Source organism: Euleptes europaea, chromosome 19 (assembly GCF_029931775.1).
Source record: "Euleptes europaea isolate rEulEur1 chromosome 19, rEulEur1.hap1, whole genome shotgun sequence".
Lineage (NCBI taxonomy): Eukaryota > Metazoa > Chordata > Lepidosauria > Squamata > Sphaerodactylidae > Euleptes > Euleptes europaea.
This window is the reverse complement of record NC_079330.1, coordinates 797481-821428: the sequence shown is the minus strand read 5'-3', so window position 1 is coordinate 821428 and position 23948 is coordinate 797481. Positions and strand designations below refer to the sequence as shown.

General features: G+C 50.2%; 1 protein-coding gene across 1 annotated transcript in view; it reads left to right on the top strand.

The window, feature by feature from the left end:
- The first annotated feature begins 9491 nt into the window (after positions 1-9491).
- Positions 9492-23948, top strand: part of LOC130491807 (protein-arginine deiminase type-2-like) — a 30560-nt gene continuing 16103 nt past the window's right edge. The window contains exons 1-6 of the mRNA XM_056865601.1: positions 9492-9598; positions 15398-15581; positions 17425-17497; positions 18926-18987; positions 19743-19860; positions 20853-20978. Of these exons, the coding sequence (XP_056721579.1) occupies positions 9507-9598; positions 15398-15581; positions 17425-17497; positions 18926-18987; positions 19743-19860; positions 20853-20978 (655 nt within the window). The 5' untranslated portion in view covers positions 9492-9506. The remainder of the gene's footprint in view (positions 9599-15397; positions 15582-17424; positions 17498-18925; positions 18988-19742; positions 19861-20852; positions 20979-23948) is intronic.

Below are 23948 nucleotides of genomic sequence, written 5' to 3'. Positions count from 1 at the left end.
CATTCCATGCCTCATGCTGGACACTCATTTTAATCAGCCACGTAGCAGCATTGCTGCATGGGAAGTCCTTATGCGGCTAATTACTTGCATTAATTATTATGCCACGTGTTTAATTGCAGCCGGTGGCTTTCAAAGGCTTCCCAGCTAATTACAGCAATGAAGAGAAGGCGGCAGACCAGTTATTGTGCTCCTGTCCTTGTTTGTGGGAGGATTTATTTAATTAGCTCAATCGCTTTGGCCATATGGGGGATGTCTGGCTCACACACAGCGTGCAAAGCCTCTACGGAGCCTAGGAATAGCACCAGGTGGCAGAGAAGATGAGGAAAGACGGAGAGGGAGAGGGAGAGAAACAGGCTATAAAGGCACGCTGGACCAGGAAACTGGGAATCTGATCCCGTTAAAAGAAAGTGCATGTCTTTAACCTCAGAAACACAGTACAATAGATATATCAGAAAGCTGCAGCCCCTCAGAATTGGATAGTTGTCTAGATAGTTGAGATCACACATAAACACATGAAGCTGCCTTATACTGAATCAGGCCACTGGTCCATCAAAGTCAGTCTTTTCGATTCAAACTGGCAGCAGCTCTCCAGGCTCTCAAGTAGAGGCCTCTCACGTCCCCTGCCACCTAGTCCTTTCAACTAGAGATGCCGGTGATTGAACCTGAGACCTTCTGCATGCCAAGCAGATGCTCTACCCCTGTGCCTCAGCTTCTACCCTGAAATCAGTTTCAGATGAGTGACCATGTTAGTCTGTACTAGTAGAACCAAATTTGAATAGAACAAAATTGGCTTTCAAGTTGCTACTGTACTCGACTTGCTATCAGAATTGACATCTCGTTCTCAGCCAGCTCTCCACAGACATGTGGCCAAGCAGCCTCAGCCCCACAAAAGCTTACGCTACAATGAAGGTGTCGGTCTTTATATTCCACAGGACATTTGATTGCAAAGAGCCAATGGACAGAGTTGAACTTAGCGACAATGGCAGGTCTCGCAAACTGGACTTCTGGCCCAGCAGAGGCAAGACACCTCCTCTCTCAACCAGCAGCCCAATTAATATTTTGTTAGGATATTAAAAAACTATGAGAAAGCTGAATGTGGCAAACAGGTTGACTACTGGAAGGATTTTACTGGCCCAAGTCTAGAAACATAACCAAGTACATGGAATATGGTATATCTTGTTAATGAATAAACTTACTTTCCTCATTTACTGTGGGAAGGAAGACATCTTCCACCATTTGCATTCTACCCTTTTGTCATGGAGGAACTCATGGATGGGATGACTCAATCCCCCACCCCAGACAACAATCCTGTGCAGTTGGTTGCTCTGAGAGAATATGAGCGAATGGCCCAATATCATTCAGTGAACTTTTATGGCAGATTTCCAATACTTTGTACAACACCATATTATAGTGGTTGGGGGGTGGGTAGAGCAAAGAGCAAAGAGCTACCACAGAAGTAAGAAATCTTAGTTGGTTAAACGTATAAGTTTTAAATTTTTATTTATACCCCACTTTCTCCCTAATGGAGACCCAAAGTGGCTTACAAAGTGATCTCTTCTGTCTTATCTTCACAACAACCCTGTGAAGTATAACTGCATCAACATAAATTTGCATAGGTATGAAAACAGGCTGTCCCTCATTCCCAAGTTCAGCACTCCCATGTGTCAACAATGCCTCCTCTCGCCAATGGTTGTTTTGCTAAAGATATTGTGTAATTGTTAAAACTCTGCTGCTCCGATAAAAAGCTGCTTCATTAACTCATCTGGTTAATCAGGGTGTTGCAGTCCATAACAGATCTAAGCCAATTGTTCACCCCCATAGGGAGACAAGATTTCTCCCACCCTTCACATAATGTTTCAGGTCCATCTTGCATGACTAGAATAAGCCTTTAACTGGCTTTCCATCATCTGTGATGTGTATAATTGCTTGAGGGACAGGTACAAAAGCCCCAGCATAAGACTTATGAGCAGTGCTGATGTGCCTGAACCAAAGCTGGGTATTAAGTAATGTGGTAGCTCCATTTGTCAGAGGAATCGTGGCTTATTTCAGAACAAGCAGGTTGAATTTTTGGTGCCACCTTGGTAAGAGCTACCAAATGGAGTCTGGGAAAATACTGTTTGAGGCAACATTTGGGAGTAGCAGTTGTCCTTCAAACATGTATGGCAAAAAAAACCCACCTAATTAGGCCAAAGACCACAGTCACTTGAAAAGACCCTAATGATAGGCAAAGTTGGAGGCAGCAGGAGAAGAGGAAGACCCAACATGAGATGGATTGACTCCATCAAGGAAGCCATGGCTTGCAAGATCTGAGCAAAGCTGTTAAGAATAGGATGTTTTGGAGGTCTTTCATTCATAGGGTCGCTGTGAGTCAGAAACGACTTGATGGCACTTAACCCACACACACAGGCCAAAGACAGAGCTGGAGAAATGTACAAAGGGCACATCAGGATTGCTATTTGGGTGGCTCAGCTGCCGTTGGAGACATAGCTCATAAAAGGGTCCTACCCCACGAGGCTCACCAACCCTCGGGTGGGGCCTGGAGTTCTCCTAGAATTCTAACTGATATCCAAATGACAGAGACCAGTTCCCCTGGAAAAAATGGCAACTGGTGAGGATGACCTCCTTTCTCCCTCCAAGCTCCACCCTCCCCAGACGGGCACCCCCACCCAAATGTCTAGGAGTGACTCTACCGCAGTTGGCGGCCCTAGGAGGGGCTGCTCTGTGACAGGCACCCGCCGAACTGTGTCTAGGTTCAGGGAACTGGCTGTGTGTTACTTTGAGTACTGCCCATAATTACTAATTTTACATGATCAGTCATCTTTAAATGTAAAGCAATTAGGCAAATCATATTCACATGGAAAGCAACATTCAGAGAGGAATAATAGGAAATGGAATTTGCCTCACAGCCTTCTAAAAGGGGGAGGTCTCCTAAATTCTTGTGGATGAATTGAACTCAGATGTTGGGAGCTAGAAAAACTATGAAGGGAATGGGTTGTGGTCCAGGAAGAAGACGAAATGTTGGTTTTTATATGCCGACTTTCTCTACTACTTAAGGCAGAATCAAACTGGCTTACAATCACTTTCCCTTCCCCTCCCCACAACAGACACCCTGTGAGGTTGGTGGGGCTGAGAGAACTGTGACTAGCCCAAGGTCACCCAGCTGGCTTCATGTGTAGGATTAGGGAAACAAATCCAGTTCACCAGATTAGCCTCCACCGCTCATGTGGAGGAGTGGGGCATCAAACCGGGTTCTCCAGATCAGACTCTACCGCTCCAAATCACCACTCTTAACCACTACACCACCATCAGCCTGGAGAAAGTGCTCTGTCCCTTTAATAGGGGCTTAACAGGATGATATTTACCCCCATGCCATGAAAAACTTCACATGCCCATTTCCATCCATGAAACAGGACGTTTTCTCTCTCTCTCCAGGTTGTTGGTGTCCCTAGCCATCTGGGAGGTCCCTGGTTTGACTATCACCTCTGCCATGAACTCAGGAGGTGGTCTTAGGTAAGCCCCTTTCTCCCAGCCTTGACACAGTCTACAATGTTTATTTATTTCAATTTATAACCCGCCCTCATTCCCGGTCAAGCCGGGCTCAGGGCAGATAACAACATTTCAACAACATAAAACCATAAAACTCTACTTTAAAACAGCAACAAACATCATAATCAAAGCCACATTAATGTAAATGAGTATCAAATAAATACCCTATAAAATACCCACAAAATACCAAGCTGGCTCTCAGTCAAGTAGCAATAGTAATAATACTAGCAGCTACAAAAGACTGATCAGGCAGCTCAACCCCACAAAGTTAACAAAAAGTGGGGGGAGGGATGGGGAGGCCAGCGCCGATGGACACCTCGCGGCTGCCCTCAGTTGTGGGCCTGGTTGAGTAATTCCATCTTGCAGGCCCCACAGAACTCTTTGAGGCAACAATACTAGCATGCCTCACAGATAATGTGTGTGAAGCACTTTTGAACACTGAAAGTTCAGTATAAATGTCAAGGACTGGTTTTCTTATGTATATCCCCCCTTTGTCCACCATTGAATCAGGTGATGCACCTGGGATTCCCAGGAAGCCCTTCAGCCAGGCCCTGAGGAGGCCCAGCTCCACTTGGCTTTACCAAACACTCCGCCTCCTGTGCCTTCCACCATCCCGTGCCATCACAAGTGGTAAGCATGACGACTACTGGAAGATAATTCCTTTCTCCATGTGGCTGTCAATAAGTAGGACTGGAAATGAATCCCCCCAAGCAGATCTGACAGAGACCCCTGAAGGTCTTTTGCTGTCCCCTGAAGCAAGTGGTTTGGTCACAGTCATTGCCTGAGACACATGAACACATGAAGCTGCCTTATACTGAATTGGTCCATCAAAGTAAGTCTTGTCTACTCAGACGGGCAGCGGCTCTCCAGGGTCTCAGATGGAGGTCTTTCACATCACCTCCTTGCCTAGTCCCTTTAATTGGAGATGCCACTGGGGATTGAACCTGGGACCTTCTGCACGCCAAACAGATGCTCTACCACTGAGCCACGGCCCCTCCCCAACATTTGGCACTGTTGCACTCTACGCTCTGCAGGGCCTCTGCACTGCTGGCTTGAGGTCTGGGAAAGTGTGTGTTGCCTGGTGGAGAGAATGGGCAGGGTGGGCATTTAGAGGACCCTTGGTTCTTTCATGCTCTCTTCTATGAAACCAAGGTGTCAGTTGTGCATGAGGACCATTATGCAATGAAACTGATCCATGAGGTCCACACGTACAACAGGTGGGGGGACAAGAGGCTGAAACCTATCTTCCCCACATGCCAGGCTCCCAATTTGCATCAGGCATGTACAAACCTAGAACTGGGTTCCTAGCAGGGAACTCCCAGAACAAGTCTGTTGAAAGGCCATGTGGGGAACATGTAGACTCCGTAGTATGCATTGTGCAGCCTGCCATTCCTGGTTCAAGAGATACCAATTGCAAGGGATGTGAAGTTGCGTGCCCCGTAACAGCTCTGAGATCCACAGGCTTTAAGAGTGTGTGTTTTTGGTCCCTTATCAGTTCTCCAGGCTTTCCTTTTGCTCTGGGACAGGTTTCCCTTCAGCACCACCTGCCTTGATTGTTACAATGAACCCCCCCCCCATGGGAGGGAGCCCCTTCAGAAGAGTCATCCTCAGTGTACCCGTGGCATTGGTTGTCCTGCCCAGGCAGGTTGGCAGTGGCATCACCCTGGCTTTGTAAAGTATAATCTTCCAATTTGTCATGCAAAAAACAGTGAGTGGACTTTTAGGTTGTCTGCTCCATTTGCAACCGGTTGGGTTGGTTGGTTGGGTTCCTTCTCTTCCCTCTCCAGGTGTCTCTATAAAAAACTTTTTAACTGAGGGCTTGATAGATGAGAGGTGTGGTCCTTCCTGGAGGTTAGGGAAGGAGCACCTGGAATGTGTGCACTGGGTTCGAATTCTTGTTTGAACAGAGGTTAATTTGGGCTTGTAAATTTTGCCTTGTGCCTCTTGGGCAAGTAAGAAAAGGATCCAGATGGTCAGATAAGGAAGCGTTTATTTCTTTGACTTTTGTCCTAGCTCTTTCCCAGCAAGTCTGGCTCAGAGTGGCTTGTAGTTTGCGTGATGGTCAGTGGGTTAACTGAGGGCTTGATGGATGAGAGGTGTGGTCCTTCCTTGAAGTTAGGGAAGGACCATCTGGAATGTTTACTCTGAGTTCAAATTTTTGTTTGAACAGAGAGGTTAATTTGGCCTTGCGGATTTTGCCTTGTGCCTCTTGGGCAAGTAAGAAAAGGATCCAGATGTTCAGATAAGGAAGCCTTTGCTTCTTTGACTTTTAGCCGGCTCCTTCCCAACAAGTCGGGCTCAGAGCGGCTTGTCCTTTGGGATGGTCGGTGGGTGATTCTTTCAGGCGCGCCTCGTTAACTTGGGGAGAGATGAACAGACGAGCCGGCGACGGTTTCGGGGGCGGGGGTCAGCTTTTCTGCCCTCCTTTCCGATCCTGCGCGGCCTCTGGTCAGTCCCTGCGGAGGCGCTGGCGCTGGGGCCGGCTCTCTCGCCAGCTGACCCCCGGCGGCGCGCCTCCTGCCCCGGCGGGCGGGCAGCAAGAGGCCGGCCGCGACCCCCGCGCACTCCCGAGCCCTCCGCCCGCCTCCGACGTGTTTCGAGCGGCCAGGCACGGTGAGCTGGCGACATCTAGTGGAACCGGCAGCAAACTGCAGCCGGTTTTGCAACCGTCCCGGCTCTGTCCGTCCCCAGTAAAGTTCTCGTCCTCCTCTGCCTGTGGAGCCTCGACCGGTCTCACGACAAAACTCCACGCGTGGATCTGGGATTTCGTTTTCCTCTCCGCAAAAGATGCAGGTATTATAACCATTGCTATTGATGTTGCACCATCAAGGTCCCTTCCAACTCCATGATTCTAGGTGTGTGTGGTGCTGTACAGAGCGCAAGAGCATAGTTCCCTCCTACCCCCCCCCCCACCAGGAGCCTAATCTTTGCCCCCAGGGAGATGGCAAAAGGAGGCGGGAGTAAACCGGAGGAAATCTGCCCTCGTTCCCACAACAGGTGCATCAGCCCAGCTTCGGCAGGGGATGACGACTCAACGGCTCTCCCAAAGCCTTTGTGGCAAAAGGGAGCTTGGGGGAAAGAGGGGAGGGGGGGGGAGAGAGAGATGACATCTCTCCAAGCTCAGTGGAATACCAGGCAGAGAGTCGCAGAACGTTTTCACATCTTTAAACAAGATCATGCCTGCTTCTTCGAAAGTAATAAAGAATTACTGGGGGAAAGGTACTGGCTGGATATTGGGGGTGGGTTACAGTAAGAGTTATTCTGGCTGCCTAGGGAGGTGGTGAACTCCCCCTCACTGGCAGTCTTTAAGCAGCAGCTGGACAAACACTTGTTAAATCTCCCAAATCCACAACAAAGGGAGGAAAGGCATATGCCACACATGGTCAGGAGCATTAGTCAGCATTTTTTCCATGGTCCTGAAACACCCTTTTGAGGACCAAAGCCCTGGCCCCCGACCCCTTGCACCTAATTATGGCCAGCCAGAAGAAACACAGCTCTGAGTTTTGAGTCCCTGCATGAACCACCATCCAGTTCAGCCAGGGATGACAGGATTTCCTGCAGAACCTTAACAGAGCTGTGAGGAAGGAAGTGAGAGCAAGCGAACACCCCTGACCAGTGCTCTCTAAAGAGGTAACCCTCTGTGGAGCAGTCAGCCGGGCATCACGACCTCTGTCAGGACAAAAGATTTGTATGCCCTGTGAGAGGTGCTGACAGGCTGTTAGGCTCTGAGGTGCCCGGTCTATTTTAAGGTTCTTCATAGCACATTAGACCTATTCCAATTATTTTTAAAAGACCGAGATCTATTTCTGAGGACATGTGGGCCTCTGAAATCTCCCCCAGCCCAGAACTTCCCCCAGAATGTTCAGTGCTCCGAGTTTTATTAATACTTTGCTTTGGCTTAATTATGAGATCTACAGGAAGGTGACAAATATATAGGCTCTCGGTTCTCACTGTAAAAGGAGGGTGCAAAATTTAGGGTTTTAAAGGCGAGGGTCAGATTTGTTTATTTTTAAAGGACATTTCTGCTCAAACTATCACTAGGAGACTATCACCAGTTTGAGTACACAGTGCAATATTTCATTTGAACTTCCTTGCAGAGAAAAGATACTATAATTTTTTTCCTTGTGGACCGAAACTTTTATGATTTTATCATGTTTTATCTTGCAAGACGCTTGGAGCAGGTTCTCACACTGCATACAAGTTTTCTAAATCAATAATGCCATGGCTGATATGGTAAGACAAAGGTAGAGGAAGTTCTAAATCCTTCCTCAGCCTTCTGTTCATTGGGGACTGTTTGTAGCCACAAGTTCCTGAGAGAAATGTACACTGAACGTGCCTGCGCATTTTGCCTTTTATCCAGATATTCAAGAGCCTGGTGCTCAAAACTGATTCCAGGGATGCAACATGCCTCCTCCCTGAACTGCTGTCTCTTACGGTAACTCCAAGAACCAAGCAAAGATTTTGGAAGCCTGAACTTGCCCTCTCACAAAATGTCCCCTGAAGTCCTTGTCCCCATGAGCTCTTTGGGAGTCAATGAAAGGAATAAACAGCAGCAGTTTCTCATGCTTGATCCTTGCAAACATGTTTGGGGGGGGGGGGCGGTAACCTGACCTGAGTCCCTTCTGGCTCCAGAAGAACTCCACAAAGGAATGTGTAGATAGTAATTCTATTTGTTTCACCCAGGAGAATGTTCCCTTTTGCATAGATACCTTCTGGGTGTTTTGTTTTGTGCTTCCTTGCTGCTTTGGATCAGTGGTTGTCCAACCTCCAGTCCTGTGGGGAATCTTTTGCACATCCATTTGGCTCCTGATCACATAGCATAGCACACAGGAGAAGAGGCTGAGCTATGTGTTCTGGGGAATATTCTCAGGGCTTGCAGGGCACTGGCTGAGCCTCACCTCTCTTGAACCAAGAAGGGTCCCCCACAGCACCTGTGAGCAATCTGTTGTTCGGGTTCCATGAGCTAGAGCAACTAAGCCTTACACTTATCTAACCATCCCCTACCTAACCATCTCTTTCTCTCTCTCTGTTGCCTGCTGCAGGGTAGCCTTTTCTCTTGCAATGACTCTCATAAATCCACGCCTGCGAAACAGGAGTGTGCTTTCAGAATGTTGGTTCTGAGGCTTTCGGGGCCAGCCCAGTCAGTCTCAGGGAAGGGCAGCCTTGCCCAGGGAGTCGGGGTGTGTGTGTGTGTGTGTGACATTGGAGGGATCCAAGCTGGCTCCAGGCTGAAAACACAGGACATTCCCTCAAACACTAGAGAGGGATGCTAGGGGTTGCCACACACCAGGGCTGAGCGCAGAGTAGCTTTCAAGGGCAGGTGTGGCACCCGGATGGAGGGCTGCGTTTCTGTGGAAGAGCTGGATGCCTTGGCCGCCCTAAGTGGACAGCTAAGCAGCAGAAAGGCGGGGGGGGGGAGCCGCGGGGCTTTGCTCCATCTGCACACCAGACCTGGCCAAGGCTCTCTGTTCAGAGCAGCTGTCTGTCAATCAAGGCCAATCAGGGCTGGCATTTCAGGCTGGGTGGAAAGACCCTCCTCGTGGCCCCCGAGTGCTGAGGCGGCGGCTCAGTGGGCGGGCGGTGCGCTCTGCCCCTCTGGCCCCGACCGAGCGGGCATAGGTCTCCCTGCAGCAGCAGCAGCAGCAGAGCCTGCCCTGGGGGCCCTGCCGCCCTCTGCCCCGCGGCGCCAGCCCCCTCCGGCCCCACCCCAGGCGCCAGGGGGAGGGGGTGGGCCGCAGCCTTGATTGGCGCCCCCCGGGGCCACTGGGGGGCCGGGAGGTGGGGCCGGACTGGGCCGGGTTTAGGGAGCGCGCGGCGGGCGGGGGCGCGCAGTGACCACCTGTGGGGACCAGAGGCGGCGGGCGGGCGGGCGAGCCGAGCCGGGCAAAGGGTCGGAGGAGGAGAGGAGGGGACTTGGCCCCGGGGCCGCGACGGCGACTCCGCTTCGCGCCGACGGCGAGATGCTGCGGGACCGCACGCTCCGGCTGCAGTTCGGGAACCGGATCGAGGCCGTCTGCGTGGTGGGCACCCAGCTCTCCATCGACGTCTACGGGTGAGTCGGGGGGCCACAGCCTTGCCCCCAAGCAGCAGCGGCGGCAGCCCCCTCCGTGGTGACTGGTTTTGCTTCTGGTGCCTCGGAGTATCCCCCCCTCCCGTATGGCCTGGGCAGCCCCCTTGCCGCCCCCACCCAAAGTCGCCCGAGCTCTCAGCCGGTGCCCTAGACTGGCATTCCTGCGAGGCAGCCCCCCGCCCCCGAACCTGCCCCTGGCTACTGCCTTCATGCTGAAAACGTCCAGGCCCGGCCCGGCTGGTCTCCCCGGGGGTCTTTGGACTGCAGCCGCCCCCTTTCACCTGGGGCATCCCCTGGCGACCTTACAATGGAGAAGGGCCCCCTTCCTGCCCCCCCTTTAGCCTTTAACGCTCCCTTGCACATAAATTGGGGAATAGGGGTCAGAGTGTCGGACTCTGATCTGGAAGAGCCAGGTTCAAATCCCCACTCTGCCATGGAAGCTGGCTGGCTGGCTGACTTTGGGCCAGTCAAACGTTCTCCGCCTAACCTACCTCACAGGATTGTTGTTGGGAGGATAAAGTGGAGGAGAGGAGAACAATGTCAGCCTTTGCATCTCCACTGAGGGGGAAGTCAGGGTGTAAATGAAGGAAATCATCTGAAATGTCCTGATACTGCAGCAGCTCCTCCAAAAGAAATGCACCACCAGGCAGGAAGGGCATGCACATCGACCCACAGTACCCGTCTTGTTTAGAGAGACAGTGTTTAAAGGAGGTCCCTGCTTGCTGGTCAGGTGGAAATCATTTGGCAAGTAATGACTGAACAAGGGGAAATTGGTTACCAGATTTTCTATTGGCCTAGAAATGTGCAAGCTTTTCAGTCATTCAGAACTCTTTGTCGGATGCAGCCCAGCAGCTCCTTCTGTGAATGAAAAGGCCTGCAAACGTTTAGCTTGATGCTCCTTTACTAACAAGTGTGAAAAAAAGAAAAGCAACCCAGCAATCCTTGACTGGCGGGGTCGATGTACTTGAGCTGATCTCATCTGCTCCCTGCCCCCCCTCCGCGCGTTTTGGCTGCCACCAGCTGCATCCCTCTAGAGAAGGACCTTGTGACATCTGTAACGTGCCTCACATAGAGCGGCCACAACATGCAGCATTGCGAGAGCTCACTCTTCTTCCCAGGGCACCTTACGGGTGCCAGCCAGGTCTCTGTCCAAACGAGGCACACAGAGCCAGGGCCAGAGGGGGAGTCTCTTTGGGAGTCTCCCAGGTCTCTTTGGGAGTCTCCCAGGTCTCTTTGGGAGTCAAAGCAGTCTTGCATGCAACACACAGCGGCATGCAGCTGCACCAACTGCAGGCAAGTCTGCATCTTTCTGTGTCAGCAAATAATCCAAAATATATCTCCGGCTGATGTTAGAATGTCTTGCAATGTAACTTTGCCGGGGGGGGGGGCGAATCCATGCTTCCGAGTGTCGCATCACTGTAGGCTGTGGAGACCATGGCTCCACCGTCTCTAATCCAGTACCCTGGTTTGTTCTTGAGGTGCTGCTGGGCTCTGGGGGGGGGGATTAGTGCTAGGACAAACTAACACACCTGCCCCTCTGAGATACAACCTTCTTTTCTCTTTCTGGTCCCCGCTGGGCAGGTGTCCTTCCCTTCTTCTCTGCTCGCTCACTTGGCTCTCCTGGGATCAGCCGCACCCTCCGCTTTGCAGAGCAGCTGGTTTGGGGCATGCGAGCGCGGAGATTAGACCTTGATCCCTGGATTCCTGTTCAGAGGGCCTCTCAGCTTCATGTGCTGGGTGCTGGAGATGGAGTGGGTGACTTGTCAGCCCCTGGCACTAATGCCAATATCTGTCAAGAGTCCTGTCTTCACAGACCTGCAGGGCCGTCACCAGGCTTTACTTGAAGCCTTTTAAGAATCGGAAATATTTTTAAACCCCCAAACTTTAAACAATCTAATCATGTCTTAATGCTGCATAGTACTGAATTTCTAAAATGCCTGGCAACCACCACACCCTCTGACCCGACAGCCTTTCTTGCAGTCCCAGGTTCTAAGGGTTGGATGTGGCAGCAGGAAATGTAGCTGCCGATGCTCCAAAGCCTGGTTTTCCTCTGGCTGAACCCTGACATGGCAGAGGGATCCGTTTAACCCGTAACTTTCCAGCATTTTCTCCAAGGGTGCCAAAAACTCTCTTTAGCCAATAAAACATCACTCTCAAATGCTGTTAGTTTCAGAGAGTAGCCACATTGGTCTGCAGTAGAACAGCTAGGTTCAAGTTGAGGAGCATCTCAGAGACCAACAAGATTTTCAGGGTATCTGACGAAGAGAACTTTGACTCTCAAAAGCTGATACCCCCAGAATCTTGTTTGGCTGTAAGGTGCTATTAGACTCAACTCTCAATGCTGATGGGCAGCAGAAATGGAAAGAGAGCTGTTTCTGAAACAAACATACATTCTAGTCAGTGTCGCTTTTCATTTAGATGGAAAGGGCGTGGAGGGCAAAGGAAGTTATCATAGCCCAGAGATGCTGCCCAGGTACTGGGGCGAGGGGCGGAAAGAGAAGGCCATGCAGGGCTCCACATCGAACCATTTCTAAAAAAAGAGGTGCTGCTGGGGCTCATAAGCCATGCTTCTGCTGGCGAAATGTGGATGTATGGTTGTGGATGCACTTGAGCGGTTATATATGGTGCTTTAGGTTGTGCTCAAAGTAGGGAGAAAGACATTTTGCACATGCTCTAGCTGAGGTTGATTCCTGGCACTGAAGCAGGATTTGGGGCTCAGCTTCAGCAAAGCCCTTTTTGTACATCCTTCCTGCCATTGGGACTGGGGGAGGGGAGGCTGGGTCTCAAATTTGCCCTAAAATCACTCCCTCTGCTCTAGAATCTTTGCAGAAGTTGGTTGTGGTTTCTTGGTGGTGGGAAGCAGCAGGAAACCTCCGTATCCTCAGGGGTACGCTCGTTTCTCGATTGACTGCTTGCCCCGAAGCTTACACACACACCCCTTTCCCAGCCCTCTTGGCTTTGTGTTTTTAAGCAGTGATCATCAGGATAGCTCTCGTAATCCCGGTGTAAGCCTCTCCTGTCACTGCAGATGCTTGTTTACAGCTGATTGTTCTTTGTTCCTTCACTAAATGAGCCATTCATGCCAGGCTGTGGGCCAGGGCATTTGCTGATGCCACCATCCCACGGCTATTCTGTGAGTGTGTGTGTGTGTGTGAGAGAGAGAGAGAGGCAGAGATAAGCCTTAGGGAAACAGAGTTCAGAGGGCCTTCGTGAACATCTCTGCAGGGTACATTTCTTTCCTGTTTCTCTTTAAATGCTCAGTCAACTCCATTCCCTTTTGCCAGAGCATTTTATTGTCCGGCAAGTCTACAGAATGAAAGAGGAAGCAGAATTGTTTCTCTTGCAAGCCCTGCAGCTTGCGTGCTTATTTTTTAGCAAGTTTCACAGATGCAGGTTCTTGGATAGCTGAGACCTGAGGTCTAGTAAGGAGATGCCAAGATCAGAATTTACAAAACAGAGTGGAATTCAGTCTACTGCTTGGCCTTCAAACACATGTAATGTGTTCTGCATTTTCTATACACTTAGGAATGAAGTCCAGGAAAATGCAAATCTTAAAATAGCTTTTATTTTCACTTGTAACTGAAATAGTGGTGATGACTGAGGTTTGGGTAGGAATCGTCTTCTTTTCGGTTGTTCAGACATTGATAGGAGAGCAACTGGTAGGGCACACGGAACATCTGTCAGGTGTGCTGTATTACACAGGACAATTGTTCAAATTGGTCTGAAGTGCCACGTTTGAACTGGAGCTCTGGGTTTCTGTATTGGCCACAAATGGCTACGCCAAGCCTCTTCCCCCGGCTGAGCAGAGCAGAGGTGATGTGGGCCAGCACAGTGTCGGTTGCTCATGCTGCACTCCAGCTGCTGCTGTCAGGGGTATGGTTGATGCAACACTTAAAAATAGATGTGGGAAGCCATGCGTATTATGCAACGCCGCCCAAAATGGGTGGTGTGGGCGTGGCAGCCATCTTCTGAGAATCCAAAAGAGGAAGGGGTTCAGGTACCTCCCCTGACCTTGAAGCCCATCGTGCGCCTGCCAGGACTGAAAAGTAACCCAAGGGAAATTGGGATGCCTGTAATAGCATTCAGGGCAATCATACTTCGCCAATCGGCATCATCTAGCCGCTGCCATTCAACAAAGCCAGCCCTGATTAATTTGCAACGTCGGTAAGATCCTGGAAAGAATGTCTTTTTGACTGGGCGCTCAGGTTCTGCAAAACGTCCCCAGGCCCAAGAATATATCTCAAGTCTAAGGTCTTGCAAGGTGCCTGGCTGAGAATATGCAAGCAAAAGAAAAGATATTCCTGTTCATAAAACCTGCCTTTTCCTGGGAAGTGTTTGACCTGAGGGCCAGTGTGGCACAGTGATTAGGGTGTCAGACTAGGACCTGGGACAACTGGAAGCTGTTGGGTGACCCTTGGCCTGGCACAGTCTCTCAGCCTAACCTACCTCACAGAGAACTAGCATATCAGGAGAAGAGTTCTAGGCAAGTCTGCAATGCTGGCTTTCTGTAAGCAGGGCTTTTTCTTCTTCTTTGTATGGAGGCCCATAGAAACTTTATTATTGTATTTTATTAGATTTTTATCCAGCCTTTTCCCAACTAGTGTTGCCAGGTCCCTCTTCACCACCGGCGGGAGGTTTTTGGGGTGGAGCCTGAGGAGGGCGGGGTTTAGGGAGTGGAGGGACTTCAATGTCATAGAGTCCAATGGCCAAAGCGGCCATTTTTCTCCAGGGGAACTGATCTCTTTCGGCTGGAGATCAGTTGTAATAGCAGGAGATTCCCATCTAGTACCTGGAGGTTGGCAACCCTATTCCCAACTGAGGTTGGGCTCAGGGCAGCTTACATCAATAATGTCATCCACAACTAGGGTTGCCAACCGCCAGGTAGTAGCAGGAGATCTCCTGCTAATTCAACTGATCTCCAGCCCATAGAGATCAGATCACCTGGAGAAAAATGGCCGCTTTGGCCATTGGACTCTGACATTGAAGTCCCTCCCCTCCCCAAACCCCGCCCTCTTCAGGCTCCGCCCCCAAAACCTCCCACTGGTTGAGAAGAGGGACATGGCAACCCTATCCACAACATTCCAGTTAAAATACAACACACATGATAAATCATAATAAATAGTTTCAAATTAAACGCCTATAGTATCCCAGAGTTTTGACAGTTAGAATCAAAGGGTCGAGGTGGCACTTTCCATGCCAGAATAATAGCGAAGGAGTCAGGGAAGAAGGCGAGGCAGAGCCAGTCAGGAGGCCAGCCTATGACGGGACCGCCACTGCCCTCAACCACAGGCCTGTTGGTAGAAGCTCCGTCTTGCAGGCCCTGTGGGGACAAGCTCAATCTCACAGGGTCCAGGTCCCATTAGGAAAAAGGAACACACGGATACTTGCATGTTTGTCATGCTTCGCTGACCTGAATTGTTCAAGGCACAGATTCAAGGCATTAGAAAAAAAAAGTTCTAATGCTCTGGGGTCGACAGCTGAATATTTAAGAGCCAATGTAAAATATTTTGACACTTGAGTAATAATTTCTGGGTGACTTTTCCTCAGCCTTGGCACCAGGGTCCTTTGTGTCTTCTAGGGATGGAACCCAAAGCAGAAGGAAAATCCCACCCCCGCAGGGAGCTCTGGAGCTTTCAGGGTAGAGAAGCGTCTCTCCTGCGGGTTGTGCGACACGCAGCACGTTGCAGCAGCAGCAGTGGCGAGAGGTGTCCTCCCTCGTGGGCGGGGGCTCCTCTCTGTGGCTGCCTCACACACCTCTTTCCTCTCCTCTCCCTCTTACAGAGCAGCTCCTGCGGAGGCACTCACCTTCAGTGTGAAGCACACAGATGGGGTGGAAGTGGAAGTCATCACCCTTGACCAACTGGAGCCGGCGCCTACCAATGGCGGGAAGCAGTGGCCGCTGGACGCCAAGACCATCCTTAAGGTCCAGATGACCCGGCCCAGCACCGAGGCCAACGACAACAAGGTGAGCCATGCTGCTTGTTCCTCATGGCCCTGAGCAAGAGGAAGTCCTGGGGGCAGCCTTTTGCAGGGCTCGTTTCCTTGGGGTGCCTTTGTAATAATCTCTGTCTACGAGAGAATTTCAGAAGAAAATCAGCTTGTGTTTCATAGATTACAGCAAAGCTTTTGACTGTGTGGATCATGAAAAGCTATGGCTGGTTTTAAAGGAAATGGGTGTGCCACTACATCTGATTGTTTTGATGCCAACCTGTACTCTGGACAAGAGGCCACAGTTAGAACAGAATATGGAGAAACTGAATGGTTTCCAATTGGCAAAAGTGTCAGACAAGGATGTATTTTATCTCCCTATCTCTTCAATCTATATGCAGAACATATAATTAGGAAAGCTGGATTAGATTTAATGAAGGTGGAGTGAAAATTGGAGGGAGGAACATTAATAATTTGAGATATGCTGATGACACTACATTATTGGCAGAAAATAGTGAAGATTTGAAATGACTACTGCTGAAAGTAAAAAGAGAAAGTGCCAAAGCAGGACTACAGCTGAACATCAAGAAAACAAAAGTAATGACTACAGGAGAATTACACAACTTTAAGGTTGACAATGAAGAAATTGAAATGGTTCAAGACTTTCTATTCCTTTGCTCCACCATCAACCAAAAGGGAGACTGCAGCCAAGAAATTAGGAGATTGAGACTGGGAAGTGGGAAGGGCAGCCATGAAGGAGCTAGAAAAGATTTTGAAGTGTAAGGATGTGTCACTGGCCACCAAGACTAGATTAATTCATGCCATCGTATTCCCTGTTACTATGTATGGGTGAAAGCTGGACAGTGAAGAAAGCTGATAGGAAGAAAAATAGATTCCTTTGAAATGTGGTGTTGGAGGAGAGTGTTACGGATTCCGTGGACTGCCAAAAAAACAAATCAGTGGGTTATAGATCAATTCAAGCCTGAACTGACCCTAGAAGCTAAAATGACTAAACTGAGGCTATCGTATTTTGGTCACAAGAGTCACTGGAAAAGATAGTCATGCTAGGAAAGGTTGAGGGCAGCAGGAAAAGAGGAAGACCCAACAAGAGATGGATGGACTCAATAAAGGAAGCCACAGCCTTCAATTTGCAAGATCTGAGCAAGGCTGTCAAAGACAGGACATTTTGGAGGACTTTCATTCATAGGGTCGCCATGAGTCGGAAGCGACTTGACGGCACTTAACACACACACACACCTGCAAATGGACAGGTTGCGCCCGGTGGCTGGCAGTCAAGCAGGCAGATGCAAAAGGCTAGCGTTTGCCCAGCCCTCCGCCAGGGGAGCTCCAGACAAACACGGTCTCTGGCTGCCACTGGGCATTTGCCCTGGCCGCTGGCCTGACCCCACCCTGGCCAGAGAGGGGATCAATGTCCCAGTCCCTGGAAGCATTGACTGACCATCACTGTCCTTTTCTGAGTAAAGCTGGTGTCAACTGACCGGCTGTTCCTGGGATTCATCCACTGGCCTGCTGCTCACCAAGGTGCCTTGGAAGCTGTCCTCTGGGTGTGAGCCCCTGGCCCACAGATTTCAGTGGGACCCTCGCAAAGCTTGGAGTCCCTCTTTGGGCACCTGTGGGGGTAACTGCTTGGATCCTCCTGCTGTCTCATCTCAGTCCCAGCTTATTCTGGAGGAGCTGGTGCTGGCCTTTCAGGTGCTGCTGGAGTCCGGTTTCCCTTCTCCTCCTGTGTCTCCCTTCCTTTAGAGTTTTATGTTTTAACCTTTTATGTTGTAAGCTGCCTTGAGTTCCGCGAGGGATAGGCGACTAATAAATGTTCTAAATAAATAAATTACAATAACCTGATGTTGTTACCCCTCCAGGTAACCGTGGGCTACTACGGGGAGAACGGAGGGGCCCCTATAGACCAAGCCGGCGTTTTCCTGACAGGCGTCGGTGAGTGCCTGAGCGTTCTTCTGCCGGTGCCATTTGTGCTGGGAAGTGTCGTCATCCTGTTCTTCTCTGCTTTATGTTGGGAGTTATTACAGCTTTCATGGGCTACTTGAAGAGACTCAGAGCTTTTCAGCTTTGGAATGTAACAAGAATAGGTTTTCTTACTTGCCTTGGTGGAGTGGGCAGGACACAAAACCTGTTGCTTTGGGCCAGCAGCCCTCAAACTGGATGCCTGCTCCACCCTGGCATTTTCAGACTTATTAAATGTTAACATTACCTCTCTGTCTATTTACTTAGATATTTATACACCGCTTTTCTCCCCAATGGGGATCCAAAGCAGCTTTTGTACCATTGTTCTCCCCTCCTCCATTTTTATCCTCACAACTACCCTATGAGGTAGGTTAAGTTGAAAGAGAATGACAGGGCCAAAGTCACCCATAGAGCTTCCATGGGGAGTGGGAACCCATCAAGTTCAAATGCCAGTGTCATGCTGGTCATAGTACCAATGGAGGTAGATGCTTCCAGTCTCCCTGCAACCTGGAATAATATGCATCGTGCATCTGAGGCTGGCCAGAATGCTTTTCTTTCCCTGCTGTGAACCCATAGCCAGTTCCCTACCGATCCATGACTGAGGTAGCAAAATTAAGCATTGGTGGCGGCTGCAGCTAGAGACAGGGCATTGGGTAGCAGGGAACCACACTCAAGGAAACTATCTGGGGATGAGCTGGGAGCTGGATTTTGTTCCCCTTTGGGGTCTGGCCAGTTGCTGTCTTTGCAGTTATGTACAAGAGTGGGAGCACTTGACTTCTGGTATCCCCTTCAAAGGGTCACGGTCCCACTGCCCGATCTCCGGCTGGAATGTCCCTCCACCCCTGCCATGTCTGTGAAGTGGGAAGCCACTCTGCTTTGCTTGCTCCAGCTGAGCCTCTCGTGAAAGGCACTCGGAGTAACCATAGACGTGAACGTTGTCACAGCCGTCACCAGGGCAGCAGCAAAACAGATTTCCAGTAATGTTGGGACTGTCTCACATGATGGCCCCAAATGTTATTGAGAAACATGATCGTTGGCCGCCTTGTAGGCTTGTGGGGTTTACTGGGCTTGTCATTCAGGCTGGGAAGGGCTGCCCATGCTGACACCGGCCGGCCCTTCCTCCCCGCTCCCCTGCCCTCGCCAACATTTTGACACATTACACAACTCTGATAAAGGGGGCTCTCACCTGAGGCAAAAAAATTTGCATCGAGATTTGGGGACTGGGTTTTTTTGTGTGCTGTCCTGCCAGCCAGTTCCTCTTGCAAGGCAAAAAAATCTGCCTCAAAATTTGGGGACCGGGGAGATGGTTTGCCTACGACACACAGCCATTAAAAGGGCAGGAGAATTCTTGGCCATTCCTTCCGTAGGGAAATGATCACTGACTCAGGTTGATATTTCTAGGGATTTCCTTGGACGTCGATGCAGACCGTGATGGGGTGGTGGAGAAGAACAACTCCAAAAAGGTGACTTGTGTGTTTTCTTTGTGTTCGGGATGCCCTACGCTGTAGTATGCCCAGGTGAAAGACCACAGTGGCCAGTCTTGGAGAAAGAGTGTGCGGGAATTGCTACAGGTGTTTGTATCTTTCTCCTGCTACGTTGTCCCCCCTTCCCTTTACACACTCTGCACCTAACTCTTGGGGAAAGGATGCAGGCCTGGGAGACCCGGAGCACGCTGATCCCCGTCACGTGCCTCTGTGGCCAAGAACTCGCCCTGGGGTGGGAGAAGTAAAGTCAACTGGGGTTTCTTCTTGGAGCCTGCCGCCTTGGAAATGGCTGGGACACTCTGTACGACAGGGATGCCACCCGCTCTTTGCCTGCCTCCCCCACCCGCCGTACGTGCTTTGGCACCGAGGCCTCCACGCCCACCCCAGCATTCCTCCAGGCTCCCCTGCTGAGCCGGTGATCCTCAGCTGCACGGCTCCATTGACACGCTTTTGCCTTTGGGCCGGCAGATAATATTCTGCACAGCAGAGCCCAGAGGTGGGGCAACACATCCATGCAGGAGGCCAGGAAGGGCTTTCTTCAGTTCAGAAGTGCTGCTTGTAGGCCAGCTCTGTGGGTGGTTTCATTAAAGCACGTACCACTAGTCAACCTCAAGCTGCTGTAATCTGACGACTGACGGCCCCAGTTTCCTGCCTCTGGGTTTCCAGATACTGGTGGTAAAGGAGCCGGTCCTTCCTCTAGCGCCCCACACTGAACTCAAACATTGCCATTTCAGGCGTCGTGGACGTGGGGTCCGGACGGACAGGGTGCCATCCTGCTGGTGAACTGTGATAAGGAGAATCCATTCATAGCAGTGGAGGACTGCCAGGATGACAAAGTATATTGCAAGGAAGGTATGCAGGGGCTTCTCTTGACAGTCTTTTTGGAGAGCTCCAGGGAGGGAAAGCCCCCCGCCAAGCAGGACAGGGGAGGACCTTATTTTGAAGGTGTTTGCACACAGGCCAGGCCTCTCAGTTCCCACTCAAGTCCAATCCTTGTCATACATGAGGTGGCTTTTCATCTCAGCTGCGGACTTCTCCAGTTCCGATGGCCCCTCTCCAGTCATGCTGGTGAGGCCTGACCTGGAGATCTTGCTCTTTAGGGTTGCCAGCTTCCTGGAGATTTGGGGGTGGAGCTTGAAAAGGGTGGGGTTTGGGACTTCAGTGGAGTTTAATTCCATAGAGTCTACCTTCTACGGTGGCCATTTTCTCCATGGAAACTGATCTCTGTCACCTGGAGATCAGTCGTAACAGTGGGAGGTTGGCAACCCTATTGCCAGTGGATGGGCTAGCTCCTTGGCTGTGCGAAGCAGTTTTATTCTGAAGGGCTTTCTGTTCATGGTTGATGTATCTGCTTTTAACACTGTTATTTTATGTGAGATGTTTTTATTGTATTGTTTATGCTGTGCACAAATTTGTAAGCTGGCTTGAGCTCACAATGAATGAATGAATGAATGAATGAATGAATGAATGAATGAATGAATGAATGAATGAATGGTGGTATTGCGCTGATGGTTTCCCAAAGGGTCTAGGGGGAGAGGGGCAGACTCATCCTGAGAGAGGGGCAAAGTGTCTTTCAGAAGAAGGTGCTGACTGGCTGGGCATATGGAGCCTCCGGCTGCCAATGTCCCAGAGTGATGGTTAGCCCGTCACCCACAATGCTGTTGCTAGGCGGCCCGGCACAGGGATCAGCCTAGTGCCACGTGGAGTGTGCATGTCCAGCATGCTGGTTCCAGCCCCAACCCTTCACCAGAAACAGCCGTGGTGACCGTTCTGAATCCAAAGCCCTCATGTGTGCTGTTCTCCTTCTCCCCCTCCCTATCACTGCCTGGATGCTAAACCTTCAGACCTGGAGGACATGTCACGGATGATCTTGCGCACGCAGGGGCCTGACAGACTCCCTCCTGGGTACGAAATGGTTCTCTACATTCCTATGTCGGACTCTGACAAAGTGGGGGTCTTTTACCTGCAGAGTAAGTAGGTTTTCTACTTATTGTTTCTCGCTGTGTGTATCATGATATCTCTAACATCTGGGCTACTGCAAGCTTATTTCAAACTCTCTCTCTCTGGTTCATTTTGCTTCACCGTTGGCTGTGAATCCTTCCTGTAGCAAGACCCAAGCTAGCATCTGTTGAGAGACCAAAATAATTTATTGATTTCGTTTTTAGTTCACCTTTCTCACAGCAGTTGTTTCCCCATGGGGTGGCTGGTCGTAGGGTTGCCAGCTCTGGGTTGGGAAATACCTGGAGATTTTGGGGGTGGAGCTTGGGAAGGATGGACTTTGGGGAGCAGAGGGTCCTCAGCAGGGTATAATGCCACAGAAGAGGCTAGATGGCCATCTGTCAGCAGTGCTGATTCTATGACCTTAGGCAGATCTTGAGAGGAAGGGCACCTTGGCCATCTTCTGGGCATGGAGTATGGGTCACTAGGGTTAGGAGGAGGAGGAGGTAGTTTGGAATTTCTTGCATTGTGCAGAGTGTTGGACTAGATGACCCTGGTGGTCCCTTCCAACTCTATGATTCCCTAGGGGCACTGATCTCTATAGCCTGGAGATCAGTCAGAATTCCAGGAAATCTCTGGCCACTACCTAGAGGTTGGCAACCGTAGCTGGTGGGCATGCCAAATGTACACTCCTGAATGCGTGCTCTCTCTGTGTGTCGCTGTCTTACTTGAACAACAAGAAAGAATTGTGTGACTGACACAGCTATCCTTCTGTCAGTTTCCGATTAAGGGCCTGACTATGATAGTCTGGTTGGCCTGAAAGCTCCTTCTGGCAGACTCTTGTCATTGCTTTCCTTCATCTGGTTTTTCTTGGTACTGGATATCATGCAGGAATTGTTTTGAGAGTCCCAGTTCAGACCAGAGGGATTGGCATCAGTTTATGCGCCTGAGAAGCATTGAGGGAATTTTGTCATAGCCGGTGCTGCATATCTAAAAGGCAACGAGGGCCCAAAAGCAGAGGGGAGAAGGTTGAAGTCCACGTTCTCATTGGACCTAACCAGCTCATTCAAATTTTTGCTCTTTTGGATCGTTCATTCTGGAAAGGGGCCAGGTGCCGTGTGTAGCACTTAAGCCTCTAATTACTGGAGATATTATTCCACCTCTCCTCCCTCTGACGTCTGAGATTTCAGCAAGCTGTGTCCAGGCTCTTTCAAACATATCTCTACTGCTATTAAGGCTAGAAAATTGGGTGCCAAAGAGAAAGAAAGCTATAGAAACAACCTCCTGTATGGTTTTTCTGGGCTTCTGCATAATTGCAGCAGGCACAGAGGGTGAGTTCCCACGTACAGTTGTCCAGCCTGATGGACAGTAGACCGAGGGCCAGCTGCCACCATGGACTCTGGCCCAATACTCTTCTGCATCTGGGGCAGTGAAGACAGAGCATGGGGGGGGGGCTGTGTCCCCACCTGCTGGGGGCCCCCCAGGAGGCTTCTGTCTTTCCTGACGGGCCCAGCCGGTGTGCCTGCTGGCTTTTTTCTGCGCGTAGCAAGTAAACGCTTGGTTTTTACCATCCCCAGAGGACCAGACATATTAATTCTCGTGGCTTGTGCCAATGACCAACTTGGGAATAAACAGTCTTTGGTCTGGTGAGTTGCCCTTGTCGTCAAAATGTCCAATTAGAAAAGCCCCCCATGTCTGCAGCATTCCAGCTGCTTAATTGGACCACCGACATGTTGCCAAAGACTTGTTGCAATCTGAGCTGGCAGGCCGAGGGCCAGGCGTGTCTGGCAGGGCGCCGCTGGGACTTGTCACTCAGTCCTTCACCGGCTGACCAGAAGCCGCTCTCCAAGCCCGGTGGCTCAGGCTGCCCTCCGCGGGTTAACTCCGCACATCCCTCTGAATGGGGCAGCTGGGGCTTCTGCTTTGTGCCAAGGCGGGTGCCGCTGGAGAACTCCGCAGATACTCTTGAAGTCTTAGAGAAAGGAGGAGCGAAGAAGTGGGCAGCCGGGTGCTAAGTAAAGCTGAAGGGCATTTTGAGGGGCAGGGGAGCAAATTGTGAAGCGCTCTCTTTGCCTCGAGACTTGCCTGCCAACATTTGCCTGCAGCCCTGGAAAGATCTGTTGGCCTGGGGTGAGTCAGGGCCTCATGCAAGTGTCCGGCTCAAGAAGCTCTGCAAACAGGAGCTCTTTTTCCTGTAGGCCTCAGAGAGGCCTGTCTCAGATAAGGGATGTGGTAAATCGTAATCTGAAGGGATGAAGATTAATGTAGGGGTCAGATGCACAGTGTAGTGCATACTATTACTTCTGCTCAAAGAGCATTTTTGGAAGCCTACAAAATGTGACCATACACACATCAAGAATCTTAATGGTGGTTCATTTTGCCCCTCTCCTTCCCCTGTCTAGCAATTATCACCCCGGGGTCTTGGGAGGAGACCTTCCCAGCCTCACTGAACCCACTGAACAAGGATTGAACCTTGGCCCTTCTGCTTTTGAAGTCTGGCTAGTGCCCCTCCCCAGAAGCTGTTAAGTCCGTGGGTTTGCGTTGTCTGCAGGGTCTTCTCCAGCCACGCTACCCAAGATTCTCTTTTAAATGAAAGATACCTGGGCTTGAACCTGAGGCCTCCACACTCACGCAGAACTTGGGTGCTGCCATTGAGCTATAAACCCTTCTTCCAAAAACTTGTCTTTCAAACCACCTTTGACTTTTTTTGGGGGGGAAGAGGAAACTATCATTTGTCTTTAATATAAGCTAAAAAAGTGGAAATCGTTGCATGATGTTGCTTTACAATTTTACCAAAAAGACTTAAAGATTTAGGTGTATTTTGTAAAGCATTCTTAAAAAGTGAAATTTGCAAGTGGGATTTTGCATTCATTTGAAATGTAATCTCAGTTTTTGGTGAAGGGAATGAAACAGAAAGAAACCGAGGAACAGAAGGGTCCCAACTCCTAGAATATCAGAATCTCCGGATCTGCCTTCCATCTTCCATAAGAACAGAGGATTAA